The sequence below is a fragment of the Leishmania panamensis genome, assembly GCF_000755165.1.
Source record: "Leishmania panamensis strain MHOM/PA/94/PSC-1 chromosome 24 sequence".
Classification (NCBI taxonomy): Eukaryota; Euglenozoa; class Kinetoplastea; order Trypanosomatida; family Trypanosomatidae; genus Leishmania; species Leishmania panamensis.
The window spans coordinates 446,096-458,213 of NC_025870.1; the positions used below are offsets into that span (position 1 = coordinate 446,096).

Sequence of the window (12,118 nt, forward strand, 5' to 3'; positions counted from 1 at the left end):
TATTCCCGCGCCTGTGGGCACCGCACCGACTTCGTCCGTCTGTTGCCACCGCTGTTCCACAAGCCCTTCGCCCATTTTGAAGGGATGTAGTGTTGCGCAGTGTTTGGTTTGACTGAGATTGTTTTAGGGGAGGTCTGCTTGACGGTCGATGTGCGGAGGTGCCGCAAGCATTCGTTCCAACGTTGCGGAAAGTCGCGCTCCTTTTTTCTCTTGAGCGGCTTTCTCAATGGATACGTATGCATGTTATGTCGTGTGCCGTGTGCCCACTCGCCACTCTCCTCCTTCGATGGAGTTCCTCTTTCGAACTAGTGCTGAGGATACAACTTCCATGAGAAAAGTGGCCCATAGACGCGCATTACAGAGAAAAGGAACGCCTGTGAGTCATACTGCTACACGCACACAGGTGGTGCTCTCGCCATCGCTCTTCTTCTCTTGAGAGGGTGAAACGGTACACGCTCACCGATAACGCCAGCAAAAAGCGGCTCACACCGCTTTCTTCCTCTCCTCTTCCTACTCCCACTCCTGTCCCAACCACCACCACCATCAGTGACTTTGGGCTTCGCCTATTTCTTCTTTAAGTTTCCCTCTAGTATTTCTTTCCATCTCGTTTGTTGTTCTCTCTTTCTCTCTCTCTTCTTCCCTCACCTGGTTTGGTGGATCTGTTGTGTACTCCTCTTGTCTTGTCCCCCCCCCCGCTTCTCCTACTATCCATACCTGGACTCTCTTGTTATTTGTAAAGGCACGTCTCATTCACTCTACGGTAGGGCAATTCCCGCACTATGGAAGTAGCGCCCACACGTTGATGCTTCTGGATGAAGGATGACGAGATGGCAAAAAGAAAAAAAAGCGGAAGACTAGTGGAATGTTGATGAGGTGGAAAAAAAAAAAGAAAGAGAAGCAGTTGTCTTCTTTTCTCTGCTCCCGCCCTTCCTTTCCTCTTTCTCCAACCAGCCAACCCCCCCCCCACCCGCGCCCCCATCAACGTGCCCCAATCCTACTCCAAAGTTCTATAAATGATGAAAGAAGGAAAAAACAAAAGGGAATGGTATGAGGGAAGTGCTTTGCATGTCTGCACTTTCTCTCTCTCTCCTTGTGTGTATGTGTGTGTGCGTGTGCGTGGTGCTTCCCCCACCCACCCCTTCAACCTCATAGAACCCCAGCTCAACAGCAAAAAAGGGGGGCTGGATAAAAAGAAGGCACACGCACGCAAGGTCAACTCTTGAGCCACCCACCCCCTTCCCTGCCCCTTCTCCCTATCCCCTGGCCAACCCTTCATCCCTCTTTCACCCCCAAGGTGTGCCCCTACCCAACCCCTCCTCTCCACACCATCTCCACTCGACTCCTTCCGTCTTTCGCGGACCTTAGGGGAGAAAGGAAAGAAAGAGCGTAGCGCAGTCGTTAGAGTCAAGTGGACAAGTCTGAGAGAGGAAGGTGGGTGCACGAACTTCCCCCTCCCCCCTCCCCGCATTATGCATGGTATCAACCTCGGTTGCTATTAATGGAGAAAGAGTGGGCACTGTGAAGAAGAAAAGAACGAGACAACTACCTGCGTGTCTCTCTGTGTGTGTGTGTGTATCTCCGCCCGCCACCTTTTCCTTCTCTGGAACGCCTCTGCCATCAGACATCGCGTCCAGCCGAAATTTGCACACATACCCACTCACTCATACTTTTCTTCTTCAGACTTGTTGCTTGCCGTTAGCGTTCCTGCTGTGATTGTGATTTTGCGTAGGCGTGTGTTTGTCTCTGCACTTCATCGACTGTTCGCAATGCAGGAGACGCTCTTTCCGACTACCATCTCGAGGTTGGACGAGGCCTGCAACGTCATATAGCTTTCCCTGGTCAGCAAATGACCACTGCAGTAGTGCCCGCTGGGCAGCACAGCACTGCCTCAGGCACGTGGGCCTATCTACGTCATTGATCTCATCTGCCGTATCAGCTACTCGTCGTAGTTGTACAAACCCACGGCAGCTCCCCCCGCAGCGTCCCTCATCGCTGCCCCCACCGTGGCCACTGGGGGTAGTGCTGCTCCCCCAGTTTTTACCTTCACAACCCCTCTCAACCAGCAGCTGATAACGTCCCTGCCCCAACAGGGCGCACCCGATACAGTGGCAACCGATGGCCGCCAGCAACCCTCACCCCTCTATTATGTGCATGGCGCCTCTAGACGAGCACAAGTGTTGGCGACGTCGTATCACACAAATGCCATCGTGGAGTTTCACCGTTTCATCCGTCACTATTGAGTGTTTCATCAATTTTTTAGCAACTTACGGGCAAAAACACCTTCACGACGACTCCCCCAGCCTCGTCTGTTGACGCCGCTACTGACTACCTCTCTTCTCTGCACTTCGCCAATGAAGACTCTGGTAGTCATATACAGCGCCAGGAGAGCACTCTACCGCCCACTGATTCGACGGCACCGGACAAGGACCCCTTCACGACCCCGTCTGTGCGCTCGGTCACCTTCGTGGCAGCCGACGCTGTCGCCCCTCCTTCCACGCATTACAGCTCCATCGGCGAGAGTGTGAAGCGGCAGTCGACCCACTTCTGCCTTATCCCGCCACGCTGTCGGCGACTCGAGGACATCTTCTCGCTTCAAACGTTGCTGCAGCGGCCCCGGGGGAGCACCGGAGCTCTTTTACTGCCACTACTGCCAAGTCAACTTCCACACCAAGGCGCGGTGCATGCGACAGCGCATTTGCGCATATACCGTCTTGAAGGCGGACCACCAAATATGGGATGCGGCGCACAAATGCAAGCCCCGTCCCCCTTCCCCCCCCCCCCCACACACACACACACAAAAAGAAAAACAGAATCGATGAAATCTATGATGTGCCGAGTCGTGTTTTCCTGGAGTTTGTGGAGCCGCGTAGGCCGCTAACAACCGGGCAGCATGATTGCATTGTTCGCGACGGCGCCACCCTCGCCTCATGTCTGCAGCTGAGAAAGAGGATCAAGCCTCGAGAGTGGGTAGTGCGTTTGTGGAAGAACCGCTTAGGCTGTGCTGGGCCGGCACTTTATCATGCAAAACATCGACCCTGTGACCGCGTACTGCACCCAGTGCGACGTGCCACTGCGTTAGAATGAGACGCTCATACACAGTAGTAGCTCTAGACACATGAGGAGAGGGGCGGAGTCAAGGACAGCAGCTGTCATGGGAAGCGAAAAGAGTGTAGGACGGAGTAACGTGCGCGTGTTTCGGTGACTCTCTTTTTTGTCTCTCAGCTCTTCAGTGCGTGTGTGTGTGTGTGGTCGTGCGTGCTCTGGAGAGTGAGAGGGGGGGGGACACGGGCCACTTTCGACGCTCCCTCTCTTTGTACATAGCGCACAGCGCTGTTGCGTGGATAAGGGAGACGACATCAGATGAGACGGCTGCTATGGTAAAGCCCGGCAATCAGTATGCTGACAAAAACAGGGAGAGTCACATGTGTCAGTAGGGCAGGGGTGCCATTCATCGGCTTCTCTGCCGTGTGCCGACGCCACCGCATACCGCCGCGCACAAAGCGCCTGCGACTCACCTCACAGAGCGCAGTCGTTCAGAGAGACAAGTCCTCCATGCCTCTCTCCCTCTCCGGCTGCCAGCCTTTTGGTTTATTTTTTTTTTTTCAGGTATGCTGAACACCGTTCATTGGTGAGGCTCCACTCCTTCTCCATCTCTTTCTCCCGTTCCCTCACCCTCCAATTCCCATCAAACAGTGGCTCCCTCTCTGCCACCCACTCAACACAACAGAACAGAAGGTTAGAGGAGGTGTTGCCGAGTAGCAGTCCCCCCCCTCCCTCCCTCTCCCTGCCCTGTCCCCTCAGCGGCATCAAATGGACTCTCACTACAGTACTCAGGTGCGCCAGGAAGAGGCGCATGCGCTGCATGCACAGCTTAGTGCCTTCGTGGATCGTCACGAACAGCGACTCTTCGACGCGCAGCAACACCTGCGCCACCCGACCGATGCCACGTACTGGAGTCGTCACCGCGATGTCGTGATGGTGCAGCTGGCAGACACGCCGTATCACACTTCATTCGGCGCACATCATCAGCCTCGGCAGCGACAAGCGTACCAGCTGTCATCGATTGCAGACTTACTCGGAAGCTCAATGGCAAACGCTGATCCGCTTTTCTTCCGCTTTCTCGTCGCTCTTGTGAGTTTGAGTGCTGAGATGCAGGCGCTGAGCGACGAGGCGCGTCGCTGCTACGCACCTCCGCTGGCGCTGGTCGGCGACGACAACGAGAACTGCTACCAGCGCCGGTCGACAGACAGGGGGAAGGGACTTGGAAGTAGAGGCAACAACGGCGATATCCGACGTGGTGCGCACCCGGCGATGAATGCTGACGGTGACAGCGGTCCGTCATCGTTGCAACACCGCCAGCAGCTCTTGAAGCAGCAGGAGCAGGAGGAAATTCTTGACGAAGAGAGGCTGCTGCACTCCGCAGGGACGCTTCTGGCGCTGCTGCAAGACATCTGGCTCTGGCGGCAGCGCGTGCAGGAGGTCGTGGCGCACGCACTCTTCCAACTGGCGAGCATCTACCATGACACGCGCTCCAGGGGAAGCAGAGGAGAGTCGCCGCCGCTCCTCGGTGTCCGACTGACATCTTTCTGGGACAGCCTGAGCGACTTGCTTGGGGCAGTCCTCCTTGTCGAGGAGGTCCTTCACCAGAACCCCAGCATCAGAGATGGTTTGGAGATAATGCAGCGCATTCTCGCGCAGCAGCAGCTGGACGCCAAGCGCGATGACGTTGCTGGAAGCGACGATGATGGGGAACTAATGCGCCTGCTGCTAGAGAAACTGCGGATAGACCTGCTCGATTGCAGCCTCCTCACCTCCGTGACCGCGCAGCGCTTTGACCAGCTTTTTGATGCCTCGCTGGCCGCATGTGAGCAGGGCGAGCGGATACCGATAGTCGCCGCGTCAAGCACGCAGCGTGATGCCACACCTGCGAAGAGTGCAGCGACCCCAAAGCCACCGCCGTTTCGGGAATATACTGCCCTGTGTGAAGAGTTTATTGCCGTCTTGACTGGGTGGTGCGACGACTTCGAGGCTACCCTCGCGTCACCTCGCGCGGTGGAGCACAAGTCGAGCCTTGCCGCTCTCTGCGGGCTATGCTGCTTGCTGAAGGGGCTGTTCCTGAGCCCCCCACCGGCACGCGGCGAGCCCGCAACAGGCCCCACCCCAGCCGTGGCGGCAACGGCAAGCAAGCTCGTTACGGCGACGCTAGTGCATGTCAGCAAGCGGATCGTTGCCTGGCAGTCTATAGTCCCATTGCTACCGCTGCAAGGCCTCTATGCGCTGTGCCCACTGCTGTGGTGGCGGCGCACCTTTCCTGCTGAGCTCTCCGCTGCCGTTGGTACCCTGAAGGACGGCGCTGGAGCGCTGGTCCACAGAACCGTTGTGGAGGCATGCCAGAGTTCTGCCTCACAGTTCCTCTCCAACATATCGCAGTGGACACAGCAAGTGGATCGCTGGACCGAGGTCGAGATGCAGTCTGCCCTGCCCATCGATGCCCCCCTGTGTCGTTTGTTCATCCAGAGGACAGTGCTGCTCATTCAACAAGGAGTAGCTCTGTCGCGCACCGTTCAAGATGGCGTACTACAGCTACTTCTACTCCATCACCACGCGGAATCAGCGCTGACGGTGTCGATAGTGCACGGTGTGCTGCGAGGTGTTTTACTGATGCAGCGCATAGCGGACGCCTACCACAGCAAGATGGGCATCCTCGCCACTGCTCAGGCGGCGCTCGTGCAATCAATCGCGTATGTCCTCGAGAAGCACCTCTACAACTTGTTCACCCGCACCTGCAGCTCCAGACCAGGCACCGCAGGGGTTCCGATGGCGGTTGCGCAGGAGCAGCTGCTCACGCTGCAAGGCGCCTTGCATGTGCTTCACAAGCCCTTCACAGCGGACACTTTGGCGTGCCTTGGGCTGCTGCTTGACGTGGCGCTAAATCGCGAAGAGATGCACCAAAGCAAAGCCTCATCTAGGATCACAAAGCAGGAGCGGGACGATGCCTTCATCGCGCTGGCACAGCTGAAGGCGATGCTCACCTACCAGCAGACACTGCCTTGCATCACGAGCTCCTCCTTTCTCTTCTTTCACCGCGAAACTCTGTACCCGCTCTTCCTCAGGTACTGCTACGAGGACACGCTGGTAGCCGTCTCCCTGCCACAGATTGTGTCCGCGATGGGCGACTGTCGCCTACTCATCATGTCCGCCCGGCATGTGAGGAACCCATCAGAGACGTTGCTGAGGGACTATGTGGAGTTTGTACGAGACTGTGTCCATCACGAGCTGGTGCAACCCCTGTGCACCGAGATTGAGAACCAGCTTCGGCTGCGCACGCACGACGCAGTGCTAGGTCAGCCATACCGCGTGCTGCTGCTGTCAGCCGATGCTGTCGAGCGCGATCTGACCCGCTACACACTCCTGCAGCCATTTCGATTCTTCGATGAGTGGATGCACGTGGCGGCACAGATCGAGCACTACCTCAGCACGCAGTTCTACAACCTGAACGCCCTCATGCCAAACGACTGGAAAACGTACGAGGAGATGCGCAGCCTCGCCCTTCGCATTTATCACCTGCGCATCGCAGACAGCCACCTGCCAAGCTGCATCCTGGACCAGGGTCTGGATATCCTTGTCATCACAGAGAACATCCAGCAGTTTGTCGTGTACTACACGTACAACCTGAATGAGCAAGTTTTCATTCAGCGCCCCTCCTTGACGCCGTCGAAGCATCTGCACACCCTCAGCACGCGCCACATCGCCAACTCGATCCGCACACATGGCATCGGCGTTATGAACACCGCTGTGAACCACGTGTACAAGTATCTCCTAAAGAAAATGGTTGTTCTGTCGCACTTCCTGCACGACGATTACGTCCGTTCGCACCTGCTGAAAGACGCGCGGGTGGTGCGGCAGCGCAAGGAGCAACAGCAGTCTGTCAAGTACCCTGTGGAGCAGGCGGAGCAGCTGATCCGCGAGATGGACCGCCTCGGTGTCTCGCACGACGGCGTGTCGTTCTTGGAGAAAGCTCGACAGCTGATTAGTGAGATGGGAAACGCTCTGGGGTTCATGCGCATGATGCGCAGCGGCGGGCTGCGTGCTGTAGCGGAGGGAGCGCGCTTCGTACCGCTTCCGACGACGGCGGTGAGCAACGGTAGCGCGAAGGGGGCATCCGCAGCGGTAGGTGTGCCCCTGAGCGCCTATATGGTGCACGGGCCTCGCGTCTCGCGGCCGCTACGCAAATCCGACGACAGCACAGACGACGAAGGGAGAGTGGAGGTGGGCACACAAGACGGGTCTGACGACGAAGACTGCGACACTATGCAGCGCCGTCAACCGAATCTTCGGCGCAGCACCGTCGACGCCGTCGCCAACCTCGACCGGGTAGTGCACAGCATGCTCGAGCAGCTCTCCGACGGCTCTCAGTACTACCCCCTTCTCCTAGATGCCATTGGACGCCGACTGCGTCACTCATTAGCGGAACGTTACGCTCACTTGCACCTGCTGTACCTCCTCGTACCCGCTCTGGCAAATTTGCAGGTAGCCTATACCATTCAGGAGAAGGAGAAACTGCTCAAGAAGCACAAGGAAGAAGGCGTCTTCTCCGACGATGGCTTCGCGGTAGGGACGACGTTCTTGCTGGTTCTCTTTCGCGCTTATGACCCATTTGACGCCCTTCACTGGTTTGAGAACAAGAAGACCCAGTACCGGGGGAGGCTCGAGGCGGTGCAGGCGGCGCTCTCCGCCGCCACGGCGAGCGGCTCACCTGAGTTCGACAACTTCCACCTCACTTTCTCCACCTTGCAGACGCATCTAAAAGAGTACACAGGGCTGGAGAACGCCTTCACCTCCAGCAGGCGCTTCTTCGACACTGCCTTGTCGTCTTCCTCTGCGTCCGATCCCAGCCGTCGTCGGCACACACAGGAAGCGTCAAGGGAAGAGGACGAGGAAGAGAATGGCAAGTAAAAAAAGACTCGACTGCAGAGGTCACGTGGGGGGAGGCAGAGTGCCCGCATGTGAGTCAACTCTGCTTCCGGACGTCTGTTTACGTTGACTGCTGTGTCCATGTGATTTCACCGTCATCCTATCTCCTTTCCCTCCCCTTGTCTACAATCCCCCCGCATACCGTCCTGGATGCCCTGTAGTGTGCGCAGGAGGAGGAGGAGGAGGTAGGGAGACGGAGAAGGCGGAAGATGTGGCATGTCCTCTGCACCGACTCTTTACGTCTCGGCGTGTGCGTGTGAGCATACATACACGGTGAAACAGAAAACAGAAGGAGACGTTCGCGTAGGGCTGATGGTTGTGAGGCAGTCAACCAATCCCAACCCCCTTCCTCCGCTCCGCTTTCCCCTCCAGCCTTCACTGGTGTGTCAGCTGCTGCTCTGTTGACGTAGGGTTTGTGCAGTGCCTGGTGATGTTGTTGCCCAGTCCTTTCCTCCGACACACACTTCACACTCTCTTGCTACTCCCGCCTGTCTTGTCCACGATGGGTTCTCTTTCCTCGACACACGCACACATGCAAACCTCAGCTTCTACGTCAATCTCAAGTCCCCCTCCCTTTCTCTTTCCTCGTCTGCCCCTCCCCCTCCCCCACTGCTGCGTGCGCGCGCGTGGCTGAGTGTAGTCTTTGCTTTTCTATTCCTGGAGAGGGTGAGAACGTGGTTTGCACAACCAACAGACTAAGAAATAAAACGGTACCTACCCCGTGTCTCTACAGCTCCCATGCTGCGACGAAACCACCCATGCCGCGTCATGACACCTCGCCAGGCGCTGCGCGTGCTGTCCCTGTCCCCCACAGCTGACCTCACGCCGGCATCCATCAAGAAGGCATACATCCAGCAGACGCTCCAGTGCCACCCCGACCTGCACCCGAACAATCCAAACGCAAACGAGAACTTCCGCAACATCTCAGACGCCTTTCGTGTTGCCCTTAAGGCGCTGGAGGCACAGCGCTGCAACGGGGCGGCGGCGGGGCGGCGTAGCGCCACCACAGATTCCGTCGACCTCTACGATCCGCAGGAAGCGCTGGAGTCGCTGCGGCAGGCGATGATCGCCTACCACGCACACCAACAGTCGAGCGAGGCACCATTCACATCCCCGCCGTCCTCTCCATCGTGCGGGAAGGCGGAGAGCCACGCCGCTGGTGCATTCTTCACGCCGACCCTGGAGGATGTGTCATCGGTTTGTCGGCGGGAGGCGGTCGCGATGCGCCGTGTGCACACCTTCTGCGCTGAGCTTCCCACAATGTTATGCGGCAGCCACTCCGCGGCCCTCTTCGAGGCCGTCGCCTTCTTTCACACGCGCTACGTGGAGTCCATGTCAGCGTGCGTCATGCGATTTGCACAAAATCTGCCCATTATTGTGCGCCGTGTTGTGAAGCAGCGCCGCAGGTACGTGGACAATGGGTACTTGGCAGTGGCGCAAGGCATTGGTACTGGGTCTCGGCCGCGCGGGCAGCGCATTGAAGACATGGCGATGAAGCCCCTGGTGCTGATGGGTGCGCTCATATTTGACCTACCTGAAGGGGCTTCCAATGAGCGGTGGCAGTGCCTCGGTGAAGATACGGTGGCGAGCGGCGGCAGCAGCAGCACCTGCGGTGCGTCTTGCCCTGCTGACGTTCGCGTGTCAGATGAGCTAAAGTGCATTATCTATCCTGTGGACAGCATCGCCGATATCGCAGCCAAACTCGGCAAGTGGGAAGCGGCCAGCTTTGACCGACTGAAGCTGGAGCTGGCGATCGTGGACGTGAACCGACTGATGTCGGGTATGCTGGGGCTGCAGGACGAGGAAAGCAGCGGCCGCTCCGAAGCGCACCTCTCCGTGGCACCACAGCTGAGTGAGAACAGTGCCGCGGCGGCGATGGTGTTGCGCACATTACAGAAGCTCGCCGGCGACCTGTGTTGTCACTTCGACGCTGCTGTCGACAACGGTGCCGTTGCGGAGGCGGTGGAGGAGTCAATGCGCCTGCAGGACAGTTGCGACACACCAGCCAGCGTGCAGGATGACATAGCAGCGCAGTCGCTCGAGACGCCAACACTAGTCGCACAGTGCCGGTGGCTAGCGACGCTGGCCCGTCCAACCATTCGTGGAAACATCGTCCTCACCTGGAAAGCAGACGCGACGGACGAGTTGGTGAAGGATGACACCGAGCTAGCAGACGCCACACCACCGCCAATGTCGTTGGTGGATGCATCTCAAGGAGACAGTGTTGGGAAAGCGACGAAAGGCAGCAAAGACACGCCAGTCTTTTTTGTGGGGCGGCACTTGACTTGCTCCTCCGCTGAGACGCTCCTCTTCTCCGTGTCTGTAACGCTGACAAGAGACCTTCGCGCCTTCCTACTGCGTCTGCGTGGCGCACTGAAGAGGGTGGTGCAGTCCACAAATCGGTCGAAGCGGGCACTCTTTGAGCTGCTGCCACTGCGCGAAAGAACTGTGAAGGAGGAGTTCACTCGCATAGCCTCCGACGACGACGCCGACACATCACCCTTCTGCTACCGTGGCCCGGTTAACTGTTTCCCACGTGTCTGCAACATGGACACCCACCGCGAGCACGAGCTGTGGAAGCACCTCTACGTGCACCGCGAGTACCTTGCCAAACACGCCCCTGCAATGAACCCTCTCAATGTGTTCTACGAGTGCTTCCCTTACGACCCAGACGCGCCTGCGCACCGGCCGAGCTCTCTCGACGCGGACGACAAGGTGCTGGCGGGGTGGGTGAGCGGCAGCACTGACGGCTGCGACAACGTCATCCTCACAGCAGCGCAGCTCGACGACCCCGCGCACTTCACCGAATGGCTGGAGGAGGTGGTGGTGCAGTCGTCGCTCAACCGCGAAACGGAGGAAATGCTGGCCAAGGCTGGCGTCGGCTACGTCATCCGTGACCCCGCCTTGCCCCTGGCTAACTATCTCTCTTTTGTCAAGACATTCGCACAGTCCACCGCGGTGCGTGCCGTACTGGAGCGCAAAGACGGTGCGCCGCGCAAGGGCACCACCACGCCGGAAGACGTCGGTCTCACCATCATCGTCTCACCCTCGCGGTGCGACGTCCGGGACGGCGGCCGCCTTTTCATCCCATGGTGCGTCGATCCTGTCATCCTGCTCGCTCTCCTCGGCGAGGTCAGGGTGCCGGAGCGGCTTGGCGCTTAGGCGCCCGCTGAGGGCGCGGCGCACCAAAGCCGCGCCGGGCAAGCCCAAAGCGCGGAAACCCGCCAAGTGGGGGGGCGGCCGGCGCCCCGCCCTTTTGGCGCCCCCGGCAGGGCGGCGTCCCTGCGCCCTGAGGCCCCACACACCGCCCCGCCCCAACCCCGGGGAACAACACCACCGCCCCAGAGGACCCCGGGCAGACCACCACGCGGAATTTCCAAAGAGAAACACAACAGACAAGGCCGACCCCAGGCCAAGCCCCTTCCCACGCGCTGCCGCCTTCTTCTATCCCGGTCCCGGATTCATCCCGGCGGAAACCCCCGCGGGGGCGGCGCCTGGCCCGGGGGCCCCTCGCCCGCCACTTTCGGCAGCGCCACCACCAAACAGACTCGGCGCCTTTCCATTACGCGATTTTTTTTTCCCCACCCCATCCCTGAGGTCCCTGACACTCGCCTGGTTTATGCAGCCCTGACGCACAACAAATAGCTGACGCGTTCCGCCCCGCCAGCGTCACAAAATACCACATACGGATGCAGTTTGCCAACTTGCTCTGGCGCGGGCCGGCTGCCTCGTTTCACTGCATCCGAAACACCAACCCCGCTCACATTGAAACGCCATTCTTTGCCCCCCTATACTTTCACGCGCGCATTTCGCCATGCTCGCGGTTGCCCGCACAACTGCTGACCAAAAAAAAGTTCTCTTGCGAAAGTTGCGTTCAGGAAGAAAAAGCATTACCCCAATGAGTTCTGTTTTTCGGATGCCTTTTCGTCCTCCAACTCGAGGCCGTGACGCCTTTTTCACGCTCCGGGATAAAAACATTCAAAATTTACAAGACGCCGAAAAAAGAGAATCTCAATGAACCAACAAATACTCCTGTCAACCCAGTTTTGCTGGCAACTTTTTTTAATTTCCCACACCGCAGAAGGAAGTCCACAATGGGTGGCGTTAGAAGAGGTGAATGCACATCACCCAAACCAACGTAGAG

The 12,118-nt window shown here is 58.3% G+C and overlaps 2 protein-coding genes across 2 annotated transcripts; both read left to right on the forward strand.

Annotated features, from left to right (window-relative positions):
• Positions 1–3,810: 3,810 nt before the first annotated feature.
• LPMP_241250 (WASH complex subunit-like protein) lies at positions 3,811–7,956 on the forward strand (the record flags this gene model as incomplete). The annotated part of the gene is made up of 1 exon (XM_010701163.1): positions 3,811–7,956. The coding sequence occupies one exon, from the start codon at positions 3,811–3,813 to the stop codon at positions 7,954–7,956; it is 4,146 nt and encodes a 1,381-aa protein (XP_010699465.1).
• Positions 7,957–8,712: 756 nt separating this feature from the next.
• Positions 8,713–11,136, forward strand: LPMP_241260 (DNAJ-domain protein, putative; the record flags this gene model as incomplete). Its single annotated transcript, XM_010701164.1, has 1 exon — positions 8,713–11,136. The coding sequence occupies one exon, from the start codon at positions 8,713–8,715 to the stop codon at positions 11,134–11,136; it is 2,424 nt and encodes an 807-aa protein (XP_010699466.1).
• Between the last annotated feature and the right edge of the window lie 982 nt (positions 11,137–12,118).